This window comes from Xiphophorus hellerii, chromosome 6 (genome assembly GCF_003331165.1).
Source record: "Xiphophorus hellerii strain 12219 chromosome 6, Xiphophorus_hellerii-4.1, whole genome shotgun sequence".
Classification (NCBI taxonomy): Eukaryota; Metazoa; Chordata; class Actinopteri; order Cyprinodontiformes; family Poeciliidae; genus Xiphophorus; species Xiphophorus hellerii.
The window spans coordinates 20861326-20886452 of record NC_045677.1 but is presented as its reverse complement, the minus strand read 5'-3'; the positions used below and the strand labels follow the sequence as shown (position 1 = coordinate 20886452).

Sequence of the window (25127 nt, the reverse complement as noted above, 5' to 3'; positions counted from 1 at the left end):
AGCATTAGTCTTGTTTACCACGCAGAGATACTTTCTAAACAGAATTACATCACTCTCCATTTCTGAGCTGTGAAATATGAGCGCTAATGGTAAACAGTCCCAGTTGCTTCACCCTGAATATGAATGTGGCTTAACAGTGAAAGTGCAGCTAAAAGCTGGATATCTGCTATGTTATGTTACAACTTTCTTACTATTATAAGGCTCTAAAGCCATTTTTTGTGGATATTTTACCTCATTTGGTTTTATTTAAGTTCTGCAGAAGTCTTGAAAAAAAATAAAAGAATGTGTATCATGTCTTTCCATTATTAATTTGATGTCTTTAATCAATTTGCATGTTGGATGTTGAGGGGATGAATCGGCTCTATTAGACACCTGTCACCTCCTTTTCTGTAATAGTGATTGATTTATTGGTTAGTTAGTTTTGTCTTCATACAATATATTTGAATTTGAAACTAGACCAAAAATGTTTGGTAACATTTTGTGTAAATGTTGAGTAGGGGGTTTTCTGCCGTGTTTGATCCTAACCCGACCTCTATCTCCGTCTCCTCCCAGTTGTCGGAGCTGCGGCAGAGGTTGGAGCGGGCCGAGGCCGACCGGCAGGAGCTGCAGGAGGAGCTTCACCGGGAGCGGGAGGCGCGGGAGAAGCTGGAGCACACCATCGCCCAGCTCAAGCAGCAGATGGCCCAGTCTGGCATGATGGGAGGCAGCCCCTCTCCCCCTCTCACTCCCTCCACTGGACCCCTGAACGCCCACTCCCCACCCTGCTCCTCCTCCATGGCTGAGGCTCTTGTGGCCGACCTGAAGTAACGGCGACATTTTCTTCCCGTCACTTGCCAACTCTACAGACACAAACAATTCAGCCTGACCCTACACAGGCTCCCCTTCTGATCCCCGTTTTTAAAAGATACAACATTACAAGATTTATGTTTTCTTTTTTTTTTTTTTTTACATATATATATATTCCCAGTTCTCTCTTTAAACAGTATTTAAAGACTTTTTGGGCATGTATGTTTGATTTAATTTATAGTTTTTAATAAACTAACAGCTGCTTTAGAGACAGGAAGTTCCATCACTATCCTTTCCCACTTGGATCATCGTCCTTCTTGCTCCCTGGTTCCTGGAGCTGAACACTCTGGATTTTGGACTCCACTGTTCCTCGCTGGTGACACTTTATGTTACTACCTGGCGTGGCCGCCGGTACCTACAGACTTTGTAAACATGAAGCTCAGATCCTCAACAATCAGCGAGTGGAGGAGTTTAAAATGACATCTCTCTCTCTATACATATATATAAAAATATATATTTTCTTTTGGACTCCTTATAAACACAAATAAATATAATCATGTTAAAATATTAAGTCTTTATGGAGGAAAAAAGACCTTTACTGTACAAATGCAGACATTTGTCATTCGCAGATGTTGTAGGACCTCATGAAAATATGCCAGTAATGACGCTGATGTTGAAGTGACTGAGTGTGACCTCTCCCCAAAACCCCTCTACACTTCTTGTACTTAGCTATGAAATACTACAGCCTGGAGGGAAGATTGGTTTCCTCTTCACTCATCCGGCCAGCTGCTGGTCCTCCTCGGTCTGGGCACGGGTCATTCAGACATCGAGCTATGCTAGGTTTTTAAAACATTCCCTTTTCAAAACTGCTCAAATTTCTCCGTCATTTGGTTCCTATGGTTCAAATCCCTTCGTGACACCAAAAAAAGTTGTAGTGATCAGAGTGAACAAAAACATTACCTCTCCACACTGGTAGCCAACTAACTAACTGAAAGTAGGCTACAACTTTTCAACAGACTAGCCTGGGCTTTCCAAAAGGGCCAATCAGCAAACAGAAGGAGACGATGACGTTTTCTGCGCAGGTTTAGTAGTCTACCTTTACCTTTAGCTTCAGCAGGAGAGGAAATGAACGGAGCCGTTCTGTCCATGTCGGCCACGTCATGGCATCAAACTTTAGGAATTGGGTACAATTTAAAACTTCAGCATAATCTACCCCTCCAGCTAGCAATCGTTTGAAAACAACCAAAGGTCCAGACGCTGTGTACTGGTTTTTGGTTTTACAGAACTTGAAAAGTCATCCTCTGACTAATTAACTAGATATTTTAAAGCTTTTTATTCACCAGTGAGTCTATGAAGAGCAGAATGACAGCAGCTACTAACTTAGCAAGTGTTTAATTTAGATTTGTCCTCTAATCTATGCAATAAAACCAATATAACAGTAAATGCATCTTATAAATGATAAAGCTTCATGGGAGTTTGCCAGTTTTCTGTTAAATATTGATAAAAATCCTCAAATCTCACCACACCCAACCAGGAAATTCGTTGAAACCGAGTAAAAAAAATGAATTAAAGTTGCATTTCTCGTTTAATTTAACCCTTTTTTTTTCTAACTATTATTAAAACCTTCAACCAGAGGTATTTTTACTCACCCTTTATCACACTCTGATCTTACTCCGGCCCATCCTGTAGTTTGGGCACAGATGTTTTTTTTTTTGTTTTTTTTTTCCTCTTCGTTACCATGACGACGCATGAAAGAACCCGCAACGTGTTATGCACACACGGGAGTGTGTCGGTGCGTCGCAGCCATCCGTGCGGAACGGTGGCCCCTGCGTTCCCAGCAGACGATCAAAGCTGCGGGCTGTCGCGGCTCTCTGAGCCTCTCTCTTCGTTGTTAGACATTCTTGTCGTCTAAGAATGCGGGTCGCAGGTGAAAGCTGGCGGTTCGCTGGAGTTTCGGGTTCCGTTTGCACTTATTCACGAGCAGCGTGAAGCGGTGGACATTTAGCACCGAGGCTCGCTAATGGCAGGCTGGGTGGCCCCGACTTCGATGGAGCTTTCTCCCCCCCCCCCACCCCCTGTTTGAAGCAGATGTCGGGGGACCCCTCTGGTGGATGACCCACATCCAGATCAGATGCCCGGGAGGAATCCCATCATGCCCAGGCTGAAGCGCTTTTTATCACCACTATAAAAAGATCCCTGTGAGCGTCTGTGCGAGTGAGTGCGTGTGTAAATAACTGTGCAACGGGATCGTCCTCGGTATATATAAAAGAAAAAACAAAACAAAAAAAAAACTGAGCTTCTTTTTTATGCATCTGCTATTAATGCAAATTGATAAGACATTCCACTGTGCTCCATCCTGTTCGATGCAGATTTTCTTACACAGCCTCCCTTTACAGAAACGGACCGGAAGGAGCGGACAGAGAGCAGGCGGAACAAATGTACACTCTACTGTTGTTGCATTGAAAACATTTATTAAGATGATGAAAGAAAAATGTTTAACATATAAACGAAAGATTTATATTCACTTTGTAAATAAGGTAGTCATTAATATATTAACTGTTCTTATATAAATAATCTATAAAAGGTTTTATGATTTGGACCACAGCTGAGGCTCCACTGGGCCTAAATGTTTTGCTTTCGTTTATTTAAAAAAAAGAAAAAGGACTCTTCTGGAGTGGATGTGGGGGAATGAAGTGCATGGTTTACTCAGACATCAACTATAAAACTAAAAAAAAATAAAAAATACTTTGTTACACACTTTTACTCCACTTTCAGAACCGACGCTGTTGTTTTTATGGATTTTATCATGACAGATTTTTTTTTTTTTTTTTTTTTTGCTATTTGAACCTTCTCCCTTAATCTAAATCAGAAATTTGTTCAAGAAGACCTTTTGGAGAAAAAACAAAAAGAAGAAAAAAAAAAAGTTTGCATGTTTTGCTGCCCTCCCAGTTTATGTCGCCAAGTTACAATCTGTTTATTGTTAGAAAAAAAAAAGACTGAAGATTTCCCTCCTCAGATTTTTAAAAAGGCTCATCTGCATGAATTATTGAACATGTGCAAAGTTTTATCTCCCTTGTGGTTGAGAGGCTGGCCAGGATATGAAGTCACAGTATGATCATAAAGATTGTAAACTGTAGAATAATTTGGTCTGACTATTTTTCCCCCACATTGAAATCATGTATTAACCATTCAGATGCTAATCAGTATTACTTTTATTCTCCTGTTTGATTCTGCAGCAGAAAATTCACCCAAGATGTATTTTTTTTTCTACTGTCAGAGGAGTTTGCATTGTAACCACAAGTGGGCGCTGTTTAGTCTTTTTAAGTGTGCATCTATTACTAACCAGTAGGATGGGAAAAACTCCTTTTAAGATGACATGCTGGGCCTTTCTTTGGCTTTTTGCAGCGCTTTGAGAGCTTAGACGTGTTTTGTACAGTTGTGAATTTTGCCAAACTGATAAAAATGAAAAGAAGGAGCCTGGAAAATGACTGCAGAAGGCTCAGACTGACAGTCGAAGGTGGAATTTACGCAAAAATAAGCCTATATCTGTTGCTTTCCCATCAGTGCTGTTTGCAAACATGAAACGCAGTGTCTGTGTGTGTGACCATTGAATACTACGTTGCCAATACTACAGTGTGATGAGACTTTTTTGTTCTTGCATGAATTAGAGACACTGTTCTCCTACCTCATGTTGTGATATAAGATGTTTTTTTAAAGCAGAGGACACTGCATCTCTAACTGTTGAGCATCATTAATAAATGACATACCTGTAAATGCTTTTAGCCGATACCTCGGTTGTATTTAGTGGGGTTTTTTTTTTTGTTTATTTCTGGATTTTTTTTCCCCCTCTTTCTTCCCTGATTTCAGAACCTGTAAATAAATTCTGTATAGACGATGAACTTGGATCAAATTCAAGTAAAGTTCTGTAGTGTCAAAACAAGCGTTGTCTTGGGCTTCTTTCATTTTCATTTTAATCAGACAGGATGCCAGACCAGGTGTAGCTTGTATAGAGAAAAAAACAGAGAAAACACAAAGTTAAAAGTTGAAATAACAGAAAATAATTCAAATTGGAGAGTAGTAGAAGAAGAAAGTGAGGAAAAATGGTCAGCCTAGTGCAGCGTAACTACACAGACAGTTCGAGAAAATCTAATTCTTTATATGTGTCAAACTCAAGGCCCTCCATAGCAGAACCTTTTAAATTAGTTGTTTAAATATTATTTTATAAATCTAATCAAAGCAGGGTTTTTTTTTAATCTTTATACTGTAAAATTACATTAATGTGAAAAGATGCGCCATATAATTTAATTTAAAGAGGTACTTGTTTATTTTGTAGGACAATTTTTCCATTTAAATTTAAGCATTCCTTCTGAAGTCCTGCGTTTTGTCTTGTGCATCCAGGCTAAATTTAACTAAAACCTCGTCTCACAGAAGCTGTCTGCAGAAACGCTGCCAAGCCCTGCAGTAGCTGCAAAGCCTGACAGACTGCACATAAAACAATCTCTACCAGGACGCTGTTGACAAGCAGAGCCAGGCAACGTTCAGGTCCAGGTATTCACTCAGGGAGAAGGAGAAGTGGGGCCAAGAAAACCAGGAAAAATGTCATTGGAAAACGTGTACTGAGTATGTTGAGCTGAACTTCCTTTAGGCTATAATGGGTTTTTTTTTTTTCTTGTTCAGTCGCTGCTTTTCTATTGCAAATGTGTGCAGAACTTTTTCAGTGTCCTGCTAATGTCAAAAATAACATTAAATAAGAAACACAATTAAAATCACGAGTTAATAAGTCTGTTTATGCTTAAAAAAACCATGCTACGCCACGGTCCTCCAATTACTTCTTCGTGGTTTGACCTTGTGTTAACATCCGGTTGTTAATCACATGACTCGTGATGTGAAAAAAATTATTTCCATTGCAATTTTGTGAAATAAACTAAGATTCAGCCAAAAAAACACACCACATCCTTTAACCGGAAACACATTTTTTTAAAATTGGCGCGGTTCCATTAAGCTAATTTGTTTTCAAAATATCAAATTACGCAATTATATGGTTAATGAAAGCACAGCTACTGACAACGCAATGTAGAATGATGCTTCTTAAACTCAGAGCTATATTTTGAACATCATATAGCAAAAGGACCTGTGTTTCAGCAGCTCTCGTGTCCTGGGAGCTGCATCCAATACAGTTTCCTTCACTGCGAACATTGTGGTTTGTGAAAAACACTTATTAGATAACAGTTGTATACATCTTGAACATACATCTTTCTGATTATTAAAAATTAAGATAAGCTTTAGGTCACAGCTTAGCTTAAAGTATTAGAAGTTGAGTTTCTGATCATGAATATTTAAGAATGACCTAAGTTGGACTCCAAGCTAATACCTTGGGTCAAATCGAGACAATCTTAATGATAAGTTTTTATTAATTAGATAAATATAGGTTAACCATGCACTGGCTTCAGCCTATTGAGTGTCCTTTCTTCATATGTGTGTTTAAGTAGAAAACTCCATGTGTCTGGTTATTTTCAGTGTTGTTAAGTATTTTGTAATTGTTAATACTTTTCCTATATATTATTTATTGCATGTCTATGGATGCTATTTGTTTGTTTGTTTTTCTTTATTGTTGAAAAACAATGTAATAAAATTAAATCCAACCCAGCATAAATCCAGAAACTCCTGTTTATCATTTAAGATTAAATAAGCGTTAACCTATAACCTGCAATACCCTTAATGACCACTAGGTGCTGTTGGGTTGTTGAGTAGAAAACTAAGTTCATTAATTACAAGTCAGTAAAATAAAGTCTACCTCTGCCAATGACGTTATAACGTAAAATAAGTAATATAATATATTAAATTGGCAGGAAACTCTCTCTGAATGTTTTTTTTAAATATATTTTTAATCTGTAATATAGAGCTGGTCAGACCTTTCTGAAATACTTGCACTTTTTCAAACAAATAGCAAACTCACTACAGTGTGCCAGTGAACTTATAGCTATATCATGTGGTTTCCTTGCTATTTAAAATACCTCTAAGCTGACAGCAAAACCAGGCTGAAATCTGGCAACACACTCATCATTTTCCTCCAGGATCCCATTTAACCTTATTTATTTTTCTGTCTAAAACGCAAAACTTAAACTCATGTGCAAACCAGTCACTCACTCAGAAACCATGACACATAGTCAATCACAAACATTTAAATGTGGTAGTGGGAGTGTAGGGAAAAAATTAAGTGTATTTTTTTAAAAGGCCCCTGATAAAATAGGTAATTTACTAATTTAAATAATATTTTTTGTATGTAGTTACTAGAAATGTACTTATTTTAAATCTTGATTGAATTTGCTTCAGCACTGAAGTAAATGTTTACAGCTGCTTGTTGAACACTAACAATTAATATCAAACAACAAGGGTTTCCTATTAGTTTTATCTTATTGAAACTTGAAATTTGAACTGCTAAAGTTACAAATAAAATAGTTTTTCAGAAATACTTGGAAATGTGGATTTCCAGCATAAATTTTAAACCCTTTAGAGCTTTTAAGATGTCTTTTTAAAATTTCTATATATATATACATACTCACTACATATATATATATATGTAGTGAGGAATAAATTATAACTACCACACATTATTCCCACTTTGAATGACTAAAATCAAACACATGCGTTACACATGATGAGAACATCACAGCTTGGCATTTTGTGGGAGTTTTGCCCTTTTCAAACCTCAAACATTCAGCTTGGTGTGTTACTGACTGCTGACATGAGAGTGAACACCAGGAGAATATCAAAAGAAGATTGTTATTACATTTTATTTATGCATTACACTGAATCAAGTTAGTCATTGTGTGCAAAATACGAGTGATGCACTTGCTTTCCAATAATTACTCTGTTAGCTGTAGGTGTAACACAGTTAACCTTAACAAAACGTATCTACTCCTTTTTACAATCCGCTGCATTGCTATTTTTTATATTTTCTTTTCTGTTTTGGCAAAAGAACATGCAGTATCTTCTGGTACTGATTCCAGTTTCTGTAACACTGCGTGTAGTTCTGAGCGTGGCCAGCTGGGGCAAACATGGCGCTGTAACGCGTAGTGGTCACCCGCAACAGCTTCCTGTGACGTCAGATCGCTCCTGCTATGTAATCTTTCTTTTTTTAATGTCTCTTCTTTAAATATACTGTCGTTATTTTCTGCATGCATCCTTGCCTTTCGTGTCCCTGGGTCGACATGAGCTTCGTTTAGTAGTCTGTGGAAAAGTAAGGCGTCACTTCGTTCAGTTTTGCTGCGTTTCCTGACGGCTAGCTAGCGGAGCTATTGCTAGGTAACGGTATCTGTCAATGATTTGTGAGTGACAGCAGATAATCCGGGTGGTACAGTCATTACTGGAGCGCAGTACTTTACACAACGAGGTTGTCTGACTCAAACTGGGACAAAAGTAGCTCCAGTTCGTCCGGTTAGACTTATAAATACGCCTGTCTAGTATTTGATCTGAAACGCCTACGTTGATAATATGTAAAATGATTGGTGTGTGCTTTTTTTTTCGATGAATGGGACGTATATTTCATGTTTGTCAGATTTCTCTCCTTTACGTTTTATGCTTTTTTTGGTCACGCTTTAAGGTTAATTAAACTCATTTTAATACCACACAAAGGAAATGTAGAACGCAGATTTAAAATGTTCATTTCTTTTCTCAAGAGCAAAAATCTATCCAAACCCACCCGATCCTAAGTAATAAAGTAGTTTCTCACTAAACCTAAAATCTGCTACCTGTTTTCTAACCAACCGCAGAGGAATATGGTGCACATATTTTTATTGCAGAATTGTTTTAATTAAACTCAAAAATACTTTATTTGGTCCAAAGGGAAATTAAATGTCTTCCTAACTCATAACTTCCAAGTATCTTCAAAGAGTTGTTGTGGAAGGTGACGGTGTGTGCAGAAGAATCTCCAGTAGCAGGCTGTCTTGCAACTCTCGCAAACTGCCTCTAACTGAAGACTGTTAATGCAGAGTTCAATACTGAGTCAGCAGAAATGGTACTTCACAGTAACATGTCCTGGATGACACCATCAGGGGTCGGCAAGCACTGTTAACCCATTTCATTTGCTTTTGTTTGTGTTTACTTCAGATTTAATGAGCTGCAGAGCCGTCCGGTTGGCTAAATTACAAAAAAGTAATTTTTGGGAAGAATGAATTCCCAAAAAGGTCTTGGGGGATACTATTATTTATATGTTTTTTGTTTTTTAGTTTGGTCCGCAGTGTTTTTAACCTTTATATATATATATTTTACCCTGTTTCTTTTTTGTTGTTGAGTCAGGGTTTATGATCTGATCTTATTGAAGGAAAGTGAATTCTGCAGTGCTTTATATGTTGTTGAGGGTTCTTTGGGATAAATTAAGGTGAATTTTTGGTAGAGTGGTCAAAAATTCTTTAGTGTTTTCTCCATTTGGTTATTAGTGGCTCTTACTGTAGTTCATTTAAGTCACAAAGACATAGAATGGTTTTATAACCCTTTCCAGACAGTTCATTAGGACCATTGTACATAGAAAAAAAACCAGAAGGAGTTACTGTCTGCCAAAAAACAGAAATTTTGAGAATAATCTCAGAAAATTTCTGGAAAAAACTTGGAAATTTTTGAGTTTGAAAAGTCAGTTGGAATAAAAAAAAATAATTAATTTTTAAATTAATCTTGAAACTTTTCTAGAAAAAAACGTTGAAATTTCTGAGTTTTCTCACTCAGAAATTTCCCCCCAAAAAATCTCTAGAAAATGTCTGAAATTAATCAGAAAAATTTTATGGAGTTTTATGGCAAACATTTACCCCCCCGCCCCCCCTTTTTTTTGTGTTTGCAATGCTCCTAATGTGACATTGCAGATATATGTCAATAAGCCTCTCATTATGTCATTATTATTTTTTCTACATAGGACCTGGTGTCTGTAGCTTTTCTCCCTTAATCTTAGTAGATTAAATAATCATTCCAAAGCGCTCTTTGTTTTTCAGGATGGAGAACTCAGAGGCCGGTCTGTCATCGAGGTCTCTTCCAGCGTTGGACCGGAGCGTGTCGAGATCCTCCGGCTGTCCTGATCAGCAGCCGGACTCGACCAGGTCCTCAAAGCACAGGGACCAACCGTCCAGGTCACCTAGGAGACGGAGGGAGGGGAAGAGGTCACAGCAGCGGGGGGATGATCACGAGCACCGGCTGTGGGAGATGGAGCAGGCGGAGGTTGCCAGGCCAACACGAGCACTTGGAGCCCGCCGGTTCATCGTGCGGCGCAGCGGAAAGCTCTCCTAAGAGGTCTGTGCTCCAGGTGGCTCGGTTTCTGCTGCTCCAAACATGAGGCGATGTTAACTCCTCCTTTTTTTATCCTCTTCCTCACAGGAGAGCTCACTTTCTGCATGGACCGTATCCAGCCACTCACTTTGGACCCAAAGCCTGCATTCTTCCCAACCCAACTTCAGTCATGTAAGCATGAGGCTGCGAAATAAGCTGAACTTTGTGTACACTGACTGCTTGTTAGATCAATGGCACAGAGAAGTTTGTGCAACTGAGTTAGATAAGAGAAAGTAACGTGTTTGGCTCGTTTTAAAGCAGTCTGGTTAACTTTACTGTCAGCTGTTCTGAAATGATTTGGTTCTGAACACATACAGGTGGAATAATCTTTACAATGCCTGCTGTTTACCACATAAACAAGAGGAAAGACAAATGGTAAAAGGAGGAAAAGGCATTTTTATTGTTGTATTTGGAATTTGACCTGGATCCTCTGCTGCAGCTAAGAGTCACAGCAGTTAATGAACGACTTTACTTCTCAGAAATGTGGAATAATCTTTATTTAATTCAGAAAATATGGTATGTGTGGAACATTTGCTCTGGTAGTTTACATTTTCCTGTTTGTATCTTGTTGCTGACAAAGGGTCATTGTGTTGCACTGTATATTTCTGTGTTTGTTTCCTGGTGTGTGTGTGTGTGTGTGTAATATTTTTCCTACGTGTCCCAGGCACATCCAGGACCCGGTCAGTCAGAGGCTCACCTGGAACAAAGCTCCGGTCAACGTGCTCGTCATCAGGAAGATCAGGGACGAGAGTCTGGTCGAGCCTTTCAAAGAGCTCTGCAGGTTTCTAGTAGAGGTACGAGACAGATGTGTGATCAAACACGCAGCGGTTAATTCAAGTAATGTGTAAACATGCAGAGCTCTGAAGAATATTCACACACTTTGCACTTTTTCACCTCTTATTACGTTGCAATGACAGATTTTAATGTTTTTAATGGGGGATTTAATGCCATAGGCCAGATAAAGTGACATAATTGTGAATTGGAAGTAAAAAAATTGTAATGTGCTTTGTATTTTTATTTCCTTTTTTTCTTGTATTTCACAATTATGCACCTCTTTGTGTTGGATTACCATAGGAGTCAGCAATATTTTCCATTCAAACAGCCACTTTTCACTCAGCTGCAACAAAATAAAACCTTCCTAAAACCACAAAAAATGATTTTCTAAATATATACTACATAAAATGTTTTATTTATGAAAGCAAACAAAAATTAAACTAAAATGTATTTCTATTTACAGATATTAAAACAAAATGAATCCTCTCTTACAAGAGGGGGGAAAAAAACAATTTCCTATATGGAAAATGAAGAATTTTTTTTTACTTTTAAAAGCTCATTGTAGATATTGTTTGCAGATTTTGCATAAAAACATCTAAAATTACCATCTCTAATTGCATCCATAACCAAAAACATTTTGTTTTTGGTTTTGTAAGTGCCACAGTTGACTCCTGAGTTACCACATAAAGTCCAGCAAGAAACAAAATGCAGTGCATGCAGTAGTGTTTTCTGGTTTCGTATTCTATGTAAACCATACAGTTAAGTTTATGTCAGCTTGGTGTTTGCACATTAACATAACATTTCCCGTTAAAATCTGGTGCAATTTAATAAAAGAAGTAAATCTAAGATATATACTCAAACACCAATATATGCTTTATAAAAAGACAGAATGGATTTCCTAAACCTTTACATGCATGTTGCATACATAACAAAGACACAACAAGTAACTCTTGAAATGAGACAAGATACAGGAGCTTGTTTTAAGTAAAACATTTTTAAAAATCCTTAAATTAGATTTTTTAAAAAGTGGTAGATCCACTGGCAGATTATTTCACTCATAATATGGTAAAAATGTTTTGTTAAGAGTGAAACTGCAACTTTTTTGTCAATATTAAGGAATTATTGACTTAAAACAAGCTCCTATATCTCTCAAATTTACTTGCAAGTTAGTTTTGTCTTATTTCAAGTGTACGAAGACATTTGCAGTAGAAACTAGACAAAATACTTCTTTGTGCACCATGGTGGGGTACTTTGTACAAGCTTTTTGAAGCGCCACCTTAATATTTGGAGGTGATTACTTTATCGCTTTTTTGCTTTTTATTTTAATATCTGGACAGAATCTTCTGTTCATTCTTTGAGAAGAGTCCCTCTGCCAAGCGCAGAAGGTTAAACCTCTTCGCCTCCACTGAACATGAGTTCCTGCTGAGGAATTTGTGGTGCCAAAGAGCAGCAGGATCTAACCACCATCAATCCAGGAAATGTTTCAGACAAGCAGAGGAACGCTCCAGTCTGGTCTCCTGCAGCTGCGGTGCATTTTAACCACATGTTTCTAAAACCAGACGTTCAGAGCCGACCTGCAAGTCGACATGTTTGTATTTCATCCAAACACCACCACGCTGAGCCGCAAGCTAGCAGTGCGCGATTCGGTGTTGTGGCTAAAGTGTGTACTTGTGCTTCAGGAGAAGCAGATGATGGTGTATGTGGAGCGCAGGGTAGCAGACGACGCCACGCTGTCGAAGGACGAGGCCTTCGGCTCCATCCGCAATCAGCTCTGCACCTTCAGAGAGGGTGAGACATCTGGGCGTCTCATAGCAAAGCCATGCAAGCTGTCTGTGACGCAACACTGCCATGCAAAAATATTCACTTCAAAGAGTTCTGCTGATTATATCTGTACAAATGTAAATATAAATGATGCTGTGTGACATTCAAATCAGAAAACTGTTATAATAATACTGCTCTTATTTAAATATTTTACAGAATTAGCACATTTAGAAGCACCCCTAAATTAACTTTATGGATGTTTTGTCTCTTTGTTTGATGGCGTTACTGATAAATAATCACCAGTTTCTAGTTTTGTTTATTCTCTTTTTGTGGGGTTATTTGGTGCTACGAGTGTTTAAACTTTGTGTCATAATAGTTTATTTCTTATAAAAAGGATCTACAGTTTCTTCTTGTTTCATTTTAAGCCGGAGATAAAAGTAAATACATCCTCTTTTTATTTACATTATCTCGAGAATTGATTTCTAAATAAAGCCAAATACAAACGTGAGCTTTTTTAAGGTGGATTTTATTGCAATTATTAACGTTACTGGTGAATATGTGAATAATACTAATTTTATATCAGTAGTAAAGAAGGATTAGATTTCTGTATCTATGAAAGAAAGTAAAAAAAGGACCAGAATGTTATCAGTTTGCTTGCGTGTAATAGAAACATACAGAATCATAAATAAGTATTTACACCCCTTGAACTTTTTCCTCATTTTGTGACATTAAAATCCTTCAAAACATACAAAAGTATTGCAATAGTGACACTGCTTTAAAAGCAAATAGTGCCTCTTAAAATACTCACCCACTTGGACGTTTTACTCTTTTTACTGATTTAATTGTGATTTATTTATTTATTTCAAACACATTTTTAAAAACAAGCAATTAGTAGGACAGAGAAAACATGTACATAACCAAGAGCAAAAATAATTTGTTTACCACAACTTTTCTGTTTGAAAAGGAGTAGGAAGAAGTGAACACCTATTTAATCCTACCCTTTATCTCAATTTAATGAAATATATTACTTACTGACTTAAGGATTTATCAAAAAAATGTTAATTAAAGCCATGTTATAATATTTATGTGCTTGTTCAGTATAATGGGCCAACAAATAAATTCAATTACATAAACAAAATTGTTACAAACTAACTCATAAGTCAAGAAAATCTATGGATAATAATAGTAATAAAGACAATTGGACATACAGCATCAGAATAATTACCAACTTCTTGCCAATGTACACCTATAAACTGCTTGTACATATCAGTCATAATCAACCAAATTCTGCTTTTTTTAAATAAAAAAAAAATACAAAAACCTCTTTATCAAATTTAAAAGTGATTTTTATATTGAAATGATAGTTACATAAAATGTTTAACTTAAAAGTAGAGGTGATAAAACTTGAGGTTTTGTTCAAATTTAAGCGTTTTTGGCCATATACAGTACAGACCAAAAGTTTGGACACACCTTTTAATTCAATGAGTTTCCTTTATTTTCATGACTATTGACATTGTAGATTCACACTGAAGGCATCAAAACTATGAATAACACAGTGTGGAAATATGCACTAAACAAAAAAGTGTAAAACAACTGAAAATAGCCCTTATATTCTAGTTTCTTCAAAGTAGCAACCTTTTGCTGTGATTACTGCTTTGCACACACTCTGCATTTTCTTGATGAGCTTCAAGAGGTAGTCACCTGAAATGGTTTTCACTTCATAGGTGTGCCCTGTCAGGTTAATAAGTGGGATTTATTGCCTTATAAATAGTCATGAAAATAAAGAAAACCCATTGAATTAGAAGGTGTGTCCAAACTTTTGGTCTGTACTGTAGATCAGATTTTTACCACTCTACGTACTGCAGTTTTTTAAGGTGTCAAAACAAGAAAATAAATCATCTTTTTTCCCACTGCCTGACTGGAAGCCATTTTCACCATTGTGTTATTTCGTGATTTGTGGGAGAATTTGAAATGTTCAAGGTTTTAGTTGGAAAAATTAATAGCTCATTTTTCCAACTTGGAGATTGAACGCAGTGAAGATGAGTTTGATGTCGTTCCAAAATCCAAAATTCTACATCACAATGACAAGTTTTATTTGTAATGTTTGTGACTTCAGGTTATGACGATATCTCTGACTGCATCGACCTGATCATTTGTCTGGGTGGCGATGGGACGCTGCTTTATGCCTCTTCTCTCTTTCAGGTATTGATACTTTGATCAAATGAGATGGATGCAAGATATTATCTGCATGTTCTTCTGTAAGAAAAACATGCAGTGTTGATGTATATTTATCTCATTAGTTGACAAGATTAATAATGTTAAACAAGATTAAGGAGCTTTTATCTCAGTTTTTGTGAATAAGAAAGTTTTTCTTCAGTCTGCTTAGATTTCTGGATTTAGTTTTTCATTTTTACCATAATTTTCCTTTAGCCTAAAATAACATTCAGGAGATGTTATTTCAAAAGCAAAGCAATCTGAAGAAAAGCCAATTAATTTGCAATGTAGGAGATCTTTTCAGAAACATAATTACGGAGTAATTATGCTATAAAATCACTTTTTCTACATTTTTTCTCCTGATCAAAATAAGTTTAGGAAACTTCTGTTGTTTAAAACTTAGTTTAGCACATCACAGAATCCACTAATTTTACTTTCTGTATTTTAATGATGTCTCTCAGGAGTTTTGCATGTTTCTTGTGCATCACTTATCATCACAGATGTGACAGAAAGGTTTTAGTTTAAAATATTTTCACAGCAACTGAATTTGAACAGATTTTGCTGATATTTGTACTGCAGAATCTCTTGTTCAGAAAAGTTTTGACGCCAACAGATTTCCTGTTTCTTCCTCTCCAGGGCAGCGTCCCGCCAGTGATGGCGTTCCACCTCGGCTCGCTGGGTTTCCTGACTCCCTTCAAGTTTGAGTCGTACAGAACCGAAGTGGCCAAAGTGTTGGAAGGTAAAGCGAAACTATCCGTGAAACTTGTAAGCAATCTGTTCAATCAAGACGCACAAAATCTAAGGAGCTGGGTGTGTTGTGCTGTGGGGTCAAAGGGAACGCGGCCATCACTCTGCGCAGCCGTCTGAAGGTGAAGGTGGTGAAGGATATGCTTCAGAGGACGGGGCAGCAGCCGGAGAGCAGAGAGCCGCAGATGGAGCATAACGGCCTCCTTCCTCATGGACACACCAACAGCGAGGCTGGGAAGGTCACCCTGCAGCTGCAGGTGAGAGGTCACTGTTTACATACTGAGCTTGTTTAATGCAATGTTTTTGTTTTATTTTTAATGAGAAAATTAGGATAACATCAATGTTTCTTGGATTCACATCTCAAAAAGGGAGAATAAATTGTTTTGTTTTTAGATATATTGGCCCCAACATTGGTGTCGGCCGATATTAGTCACTTTTTAACATATCAGCATCAGTCTGGTAAATAAAAGCAGGCCGATATTAACAACCAATATTTGTTAATATCATTTTGGTACCATTTGTTTCTGACCATTTTCTTTCCAAAAGCGTTGAAACGGTAGAGAAATATATGTAATATTGATAAATATTGGTTATCGGCCATAGCAGCAGCATTAAAATATAATTATTATTCTTATTTCTATTACTAAAACTTTATACAAGTTTTCTAAAAAAAATTAAGTAAAATACTTTTTTTTATGAGTTTACGAGTAACTAATAAACTACGGTTGTTACTTTAGTAAGTGATTATTTAGATGATTGATTATTTGAAAACATTTTTTGGCACATTCTGCATATTTTTTATTTAAGCTTTTTAATACAATATTGCACATATATCAGAAATGCAAATGAACAAATAATTAAATCCCTTTTCAAAATAAGAAAATTTGCATTTTATTGCCTAAAATGTAGTATCATAGCACTCCTGTAGTGTGGAATTGATCATTTGTAGCAAATAATCGCCAGCAGTGAGAACAATGCTTCTAACATCAACATGAGCAAAGCTCAGCACTTTCTGCTGTACTTCACATCAATACAGTACAGGGCTGATTTGTTGATTATTTCATTCTATTAACTGATGATTAATTAGATAGCAAAAGGCACTTTATAGGAGAAATGTTTATTTTTTTTTTACAGGATTTGAACCAGGTGAAGCTAAAACTATGCCACTTGAGGAGTTCTGGGTGGAACATATTTACATACAGACATTTTTTCTTCATTTAAATCCAAAATGTATACTTTGTAAATGGTTTTAGTTTAATTTCTGCTCTGAGTGTGTTGTTTTTTAACCAAATGACCTTTTTGAGACTGATTACTCCAGTTAACGATTAATCAGTTACTAAATTAATTGACAAATATCTCAATAAGTGATTCGTCATGATTAATCCGATTAATCGTTTCAGCGCTTCTGACATCCAGGCTAAAAGACAGGGATATTAATGTGTAATTGCAAACATGGAACTGTGTTCAATATTTTTCTCTTTATTAACAATTTCCATATCATTTAAATGACTGTTTTTACCATCAACCCCATGATGGTTAAAACAGCCATGAAGTTGCAGTTTGTTGTTGGGATTAACCCACATTTGCAATACTCTTCTATTTATGCTCTATATTCATTATTTAGCATCTTAGTTACTAAGTTATTTATCAGGTTTGGGGCACTAAAGATGGTGAACGTCCATCCAACTGGCCAAATATTTTATCTTCAAGCAGAATCTGAATGTATTGGAGCTGTAACATAACAGCTTTGCCTTCTCTAATCTGATCTCTGGCTTGAAAAAGGAAGTATGGCGTATTTTTATTCAAAGGCACGTTTTGTACATGAGCCACCTGCTGAGGGAGTGAGTGTTTCCTCCACCCAAATTGATGAATCCGGGAATGAATGTCAGATGTTTGATTAAAAAGGCCCATTGTTATTCCTTGTAATTGTGAAAACGTATTCCTGATTTTTCCTCTTGTTTTTTCCTGTGCCTTCACTTGATCTGGACGAACCACATGGCAAAAGAAATGCATTACGTGCATTCCTGAAGAGCCGTAGCTCCTTATTTCACAGGTGCTTTGTGTATTTATTTGTAATTACAATGACTCACCGACCGCAGCTGCGAGCGGTCCCTCCTCCTGTTGCTGTGTTGACCTTCACTCTCTTTAACTGCTGGAACATCGTCCACGGATCGTCTGCAGCTTTTTGTGATTTGTCTCAGACTGTAAGCTGATCTATCTCTGCTGCTGCCTAGCAACTAGCAAAACTTTTCCTCCTTATGTTGCTGACTCTTATGGCAACTTTTTCTAACTAAGGTTGCGTTCACACTGTAGCCTGAAGTGACTCAATTCCTTTCCTTCTGACGTAATGCGACCTGTATCTGACCTTTTCACGACAGTCTGAACAACTCAAGCCGGATTCCTTTCGAATGCGACCCAGGCCACAGGATATCTGAAACATATCCGATTCAAATGTGATTTAACGTTCAGCTCACGTTCATCCGACCTGAACGTCATTGATACGCGACAAACGTCATTCTGCGCCCGCAAGCGGGAGGGAAAATAGCAACCATAGCGGAGTGTAATGTGGATTAAGTTGATACTGTACTTGGCTCCGGTCGGACAACAACCTTAAAATCGTAAGTTATGCTCCGCAGTTAGCATCCATGTTTACTTCCGCTAACACCGAGCACTACTTCTTCTTCATGGCGTTTGGCAAAACACCGAGCGCGCTCTCCATGTGTGACGTTATGGCGCCCTCTACTGCGCACTGCGGGACACTTTCAGTTCACACTGGAGATCACGTAAACAAGCCGCATATTTTGGAAGTGTGAACGACCACAGCAAAAAAAACAGAAAATCCGATTTGACAAAAAAATCGGAATTGGGTCACTTCAGGCTGCAGTGTGAACGTGGTTTTGATTTCAGAGTCACAAAATGTATTTTAGGCTGGATGATGTAAGCAACACCACAGGTAGTTTGAGTAAAAATGAAAGATTATAAAATAGAATAAGTAAAATAAATGTCTAAAAACAACAAAACTAAAAGGTTTCTTACTTTGTTGTCTGACTCATAGTCCAACAGTGTGTAAATTTATAGTTTATTATTATCATCTACACACTTCTGATTTAAAATGGTATTACACAACATACTCCAATTACCTCGACAGGATGAAATTAATTATTAAACTATGACTCTGACCAATGCCGACTTGCTATATTCTCAATCTTTAAAGCTCAAAAGGGAAGAAACAGAACCACTATGCTGTTCTCTGTTTAGCCTTTCTGTTATCTGCTAAAAGTCTTGCTCTCATTCAGCCTGAAATGTCCTGACATGTTGCTAAAAACAGCTTTTAAGATTGCTTTTTAGTCCTTTGTGTTTTCAATAACTTAACACCTGAAAGTCACTACATTTGAGCTGATCAGAGGGAGCTCATCGGTTTGAGCTTCAGACCAATCTGTTCCCAGTCACTTGTCGTTTTCTCTGTGCATCTCTAACGATTGAGAGTTAATTTAGTGTTTGTGCAGCAGCCTACTTTATCGTCCAAGTTCTTTTTACTGCAGAATAAATGCAGAACATTTCTTTGAATCCAATAAAGTCTTGGTTTAGCTCCTCTGACCCTGCGGTTTCGTGACAAAGAGCTCATGCGACCACAGTCTGACGGAGCGAGCTGTTGGGATTTCAGTGTTAACCTCAGAAGCGTTGTTGTGCGCACAGAGAACATGTGTATGGGTCAGCGAGGGAACATCCACCCGGTCTCCATGATGACCGTCATAACAAAGCTCTCGCCGCACACACGGGAGAGAACGCTGGATGTTGTGAAGTTCTGTTGAGTCCGTTTCCATGGAGACAGTGGCGTCAAAAGCGGAGTCGTCACCAAATGGGTATTTAATGATTCCTGATGCTCTCAGTCTGGCACAGAGTGTAACTAAACAACACGCCTGACTGCACGCGCTCGCGCACCTGTCTGTGTTTTGTCAGTTTCTGCTCGGCTCCCTCCGCCCCGTCGTCTCGCTCCAGAGGGGTTTTTCTTTCCTTTTTTTTTTTTTTTTTTTGTTCTCATCAGTGAAGTACAGTGATAAATTGTTTTTACTGCTCTCTGAACCCCACTTATACCCTCACATTACATCACGTCTGCCGTCTCCAGCAGGCAGGATGTTTGAGTTGAGCTCTGCTGACGTCAGCACATCTGCCAGACATCACAGCTCAGCGGTGCAGAATGCCGTGTGATGGAGGTGCAGAGCGTGATTTGTTATGCGGTGGGTCCTCTGCTGGTTTCCCTCCGGGCTGTGGGACTGCAAGTCTCAGTCTGCTGGTGGAGGATTTGTTGTTTCTATTGACAGCACGAATGAAACGTAACGTCTGTGAGAGGGGATTACACTCCGCAGACTCCAGGAGAACCAGGATGTGCATCAGTATCTAATTATTCATGCAGCTTTTGTTTTCAGTTTAATAAATGAAATTCATGTAGGTTTAGCTGGGTTGTTTTCCAGCTGTGACACAGATGTTGCATTTAGCAACATCTAAATGGCCCTTGTAACAGAGGGCCAAGAAAGTCTTTAGGAAACCTGGGAAAGTACTGACTTTAATCATTTTTTCCCCCAGTCTGAATAAGTTTGATAAACGCAGCAAAAATACAAAATCTTACCAAGTATTTTTTTTGTATAGTTTCTAATGCAAATGTATAGTTGAAATAAAAAAACAACAACTTAGATGTAACTTTAAAACTTATTTTAAGTGAATAATTACTTAATATTGATTAAAAAAAACAACTAGTTCTCCTAGCAGATTATTTTACTAATATGTTGGAAAAATGTCTTGTTGTAAGTAAAATAATCTACCAGTTGAACTAGTAGTTTGTTGTAATCAATATTAAGGACTTCTTGACTTAAAATAAGCTCCTACCTCTGGCTGAAAAGTTACTTGTAAGTTAGTTTTTTCTTAATTCAAGTGCTACTGAGAAATTTGCACTAGAAACTAGACAAAAATACTTTTTGTTTTTGCAGTGGCATTAAAAAACATAGAAAACAGATTAAGATTTCGCTTCTTACTTCATGGAACAAGAGGACAAAATCACGTTTATTGTGGGATGATAATCAAAACGTAAGTTTTTGCTTCACTTTTTAATTCATTTTGCTTTAAGTGACACACACCCACGCGCACACCCACCCACGCACCCACACACACACACACACACACACACACCACACACACGCACACACGTTAAAAGATACAAAAAATTTCGATTTAATGTTTTAATTTGGACTTTAGATGTTTTCCTTTCTGTTTTAAATTGGATCCACTGTTACTGATCTTGCTTTGAATTTTTGTTTGTTTTGGACTTTAGAAACGTTATTTGCACTTTATAATCTAATCCAGACTATTCTGGTTTTGATCTGACCCAGGTTTGGTAAATAAAAGACTATTTTAGTGCTGTGTTGTTTCTTAAATTGTGTGGCAAAAATAATACTAAAACTAATCTATTTTGTAATCAAATATAAATAATATAATAAAAACTGATTAAATGAGTCTGGAAAAGTAAGAGATAACTAAATAGTCATTTTCTTTTATCTCGCTAGAATATTTATTAGCATAACAAGCCTATTTTGTTCCAGTTTTACTCTGAGTCAAATTAATAAGCAAATTTAATAACGGTGAAATCAAACCATAAGCACCAGTTGAAATCAGCCCATCGACCTAATTTGCAGAGCGATTGCTAACAGATCATGTCTCATGATATGAGACATGATCTCATGTCTCATGTGTATGGGTCGGCGAGGGAACGTCCACCCGGTCTCCATGGTAAAAGGTTAGTAACCATCGCTAACCTTTTGTTAGCGATGGTTACCTCCAGAGAAAAGCATGCAGCATCATTGCTTTGTGTCAAAATGACCTCAGATGGGAGGAGATTGCAGTCAGGAATATTTATTGTGGAAGGACATCAAAAACTTAAATGTGAGGGTAAGAAGGGGTCAGTATGAGATCCACAGTGTTTACACTAACATTTTAAAAGAAAAAGCATTGCAAGACCTGACTGATTGTATTTGAAACAGAAAAGTATCATTTGCTTCTCTTAATGTGAAAAATTACATAGCTGATTTTTAAAGACATAATACTGTTAGACATTTATTAAATGCATAGAACTAGGTCTGCAACTATCGATTATTTTAACAATTGATTAATCTGTTGATTATTCTGGTGATCAATTACTGCTCTGAGTATGTTCTTTCAGCAATTAATTACTAAATTAGTTGATGATTATTTCAATAATCTGATTAATCCAGGGGTCTCAACCTCCAGTCCTCGAGGGCCGCTGTCCTGCAGTTTTTAGATGTGCCACAGGTACAAAACACTGGAATGAAATGGCTTAATTACCTCCTCCTTGTGTAGATCAGTTCTCCAGAACCTTAATGACCTAATTATTCTATTCAGGTGTGGTGCAGCAGAGGCACATCTAAAAGTTGCAGGAAAGCGGCCCTCCAGGACTGGAGCTTGAGACCCCTGGATTAATCATTTCCGCTCTAGTGTCTATCAAACCATTGGTCTCTGAATATTAACACATTCTGGCTTCTGGCCTGTAGATGTCACTGCAGTAACATATTTAACTATAAACAGACTATTACACACACTGTAGCACAACAGACTTACAAAATTTGCATTTTATCAGTTTTTCTGCATATGTTTGTTAAACTTCCAGACTTAAAGGTTTTGTGGTGTTTGTGTTCCTAAAGTCCTTCTGATTTGACGCAGGTGTTAAATGAAGTGGTGGTGGATCGAGGGCCGTCTTCCTATCTGTCCAACGTTGATTTGTACCTCGATGGGCGGCTCATTACTTCAGTCCAGGGAGACGGTGAGACGAGAAAACACTTTTTTTTTTTCTTTTTGTTCAGCTTCATCTCAAAAGCAGAGTGAAAATGTCCCGTGTCCTCCAGGGGTGATCGTGTCCACGCCCACTGGCAGCACGGCGTACGCAGCTGCAGCAGGAGCCTCGATGATCCACCCAAACGTCCCCGCCATCATGGTCACACCCATCTGTCCACACTCCCTGTCCTTCAGGCCCATCGTGGTTCCTGCTGGAGTGGAGCTCATGGTGAGACTCTGTGTGAAGAAGCAAAGCAGAGCGAAAAGCAGGGCTTTTTGTTTATGTACGTATGGAAAAAGGAGAGATTTGGGAGAAAGGTTTGTGCTATCAGATGGTATTCCATATCCCATTTATCTACAGTTTTAATTTCATCCAGTGCTTTAAGTGGGCCGGTACGCAACTATATCACTTAAAAATGGAGAACTCAGCAAAGAGTCAGGGCATGAAGACAGAAACTCCAGCTCTGAACAGCGAAAAATCAAGAGCTTACATGATTGGCAGATCAGCTGAAACACATAACATGAGAACATCTGGGGAAACATAACAAAATGCAAGAATAAACTAAGAAACTGAGTACGAAGGAACATATGGCAAGACCTTTCAAGCAATAATTAGTACAGAGGACTGAACAGAATATGGCAAGACCTTATCAGAAGTAAAAAAAACACGGTAGATCATGACAGGAAAAACAATAATGCAACAAAAAAATATGAAAATAGATCTAACGAAAATAACTACTATGGCAGAAACTATGAAGTATACAATCAAGGCGCTTGCAGCTTCTAAGAGGGAGGACAACACACAGCTGCAGCGCTAATAACTTTTACTGTTTAGACATATATTATCTACAATCTAAATCCTTCTTGTTCCAGTTGAAATACCAGACACGGCCAGTAAAACAAGTTGTATATCACACAGGAGAGCAGAGTTTATTGCTGGGCAATAAACTCTGCTAGAAGAGTTGTCTCCGCTTATCTCTGGCTTTGCTGATGGCATCTCAAGGAAGTCACAGGAAGGAATCAAAGTTATTTAACACACAAAAACATTACTTAAAATAGTAGAAAAAGAGAAAAGCATATAATTAAACATTATTTAAATGTAACTTCAAGACTACATGATATAACAAATATTTGATAATTACTAAAAATACAAATTATCCAACAAAACCAAAAGCCAACAAACCCAAAACTCAACTGTCAATTACTGAGCTATGGTTTGATACACAGGTGTATATAAAACATTACATGTTTTGGTCCCATATTTGTTTGACATTGAGACGAGCGCTGCCACATCTTTTTTTTTTTCACTTCATCCATCTGTCTTTTTTTTGTTTGCCAACAGATCACTCTGTCCCCCGAAGCGAGGAACAACGTCTGGGTGTCGTTTGACGGCAGGAGGAGGCAGGAGATCCAGCATGGAGACTGGTACATTTCATACATTCCATCAACGCTCCTGGTCTGTTTCAGCTGCTCTCCTTACCCTCCTTTCTGTTTTTTGTTTTTTTTCTCCTGACAGCATCAAGATCACCACGTCTTGTTACCCCGTGCCGTCCATCTGCTGCCATGACCTGGTGTACGACTGGTTCGAAAGCCTGGCGCAGTGCTTGCACTGGAACGTTCGCAAGAGGCAGGCCCGACTCGCTGACGTCTCAGACTCTTCGGACACGGAGAACTAAAAGAACGACGGCAGAGGAGATCAGGTTCGCTCCGAGATATGATGAGAAAGCACCAGACTGTGACAGAGGCAGATCAGTGTAACACTGCTGCACTGTACAGGCTGTTATAGTGAGTTTACCCCTGAGTCATAGTATCTTAATGCACACTGCGTTTTAATTTGTCATTTTTATGAGAGCATGCAGACACCTAATGCAACATGAGCATTGAGGAGATCATAGCACTCCCCATACATAAAAAACAGCATGCTATTGGAAAAACTTAGCATAAAAACAGCCTGAATAAATAAAACCTAAGTAGACTGAACTTCCTATTACATGTAAATTTGTACATATAGATGTCTAGTTTAAATGTATCTGTTATATTTATGTTCGTATACGTCAGCAAGTTGAAAATATTACTAACTGCTTACCTGAAGTTTGTGTTTTCCTGCAGCATCTAGAGCCGTCATTTTGTTTGCACTGTAGTTACGTTTGAAGCTAAAGCTGCACTCAGACTGTACAGGACTGCAGCACAACTATGTGAATTTCATGTTTATGAAACTGACAAATAATGATGCAGAAAGAAAGCCATAATGTGAAAATAAAAAGCCTGACAACTGTTCTCTTTGTTAGCTTGATCTTTGCTTGCTAAGTCTTTAAAAGAAGGATGAAAGTTATTAGCAAAGCTATTTTGCAACCTTCTACAATGATTATGTAGCAAACCACAGAGTGCAGCATGTGATGATATATTTGTGTAATGTTTTATCACAATGATATGCACAGTCTACATTTTCATAAATGGCAATCTCACCAAAAACGTAAAATATTTTATATAGATTCATTACACAGTGAGTTACTCCTGTTACATTTTCTTGTTTCACAGCTAAAAAAAATTCTAAATGTTTTTAAAGAAATATGCAAGACAGCTAGCTGTCTTTACATTTGTCTGGCTAATGGTGACTAATACCTGAAGAAACTGGCTGTTCACAGAAAGTTGAGTGGAAGGAAAATGTTTGCAAGAATAAGTGACGAAGATCC

At 37.7% G+C, this 25127-nt stretch overlaps 2 protein-coding genes across 2 annotated transcripts in view; both read left to right on the top strand.

The window, feature by feature from the left end:
• Positions 1-4726, top strand: part of skila (SKI-like proto-oncogene a) — a 33124-nt gene extending 28398 nt beyond the window's left edge. Inside the window, exon 7 of the mRNA XM_032566172.1 lies at positions 553-4726. Within this exon, the coding sequence (XP_032422063.1) occupies positions 553-807 (255 nt within the window). The 3' untranslated portion in view covers positions 808-4726. The remainder of the gene's footprint in view (positions 1-552) is intronic.
• A 3189-nt stretch (positions 4727-7915) lies between these two features.
• Positions 7916-24711, top strand: nadkb (NAD kinase b). The gene is given in 13 exon segments (XM_032566173.1): positions 7916-8091; positions 9768-9981; positions 9983-10062; positions 10147-10230; positions 10763-10892; positions 12552-12660; positions 14750-14835; positions 15484-15586; positions 15682-15851; positions 22324-22423; positions 22506-22663; positions 23777-23859; positions 23951-24711. Coding segments are annotated over 12 exon segments (1476 nt in total). The 5' UTR covers positions 7916-8091; position 9768; the 3' UTR covers positions 24111-24711.
• The last annotated feature ends 416 nt before the right edge of the window (positions 24712-25127 follow it).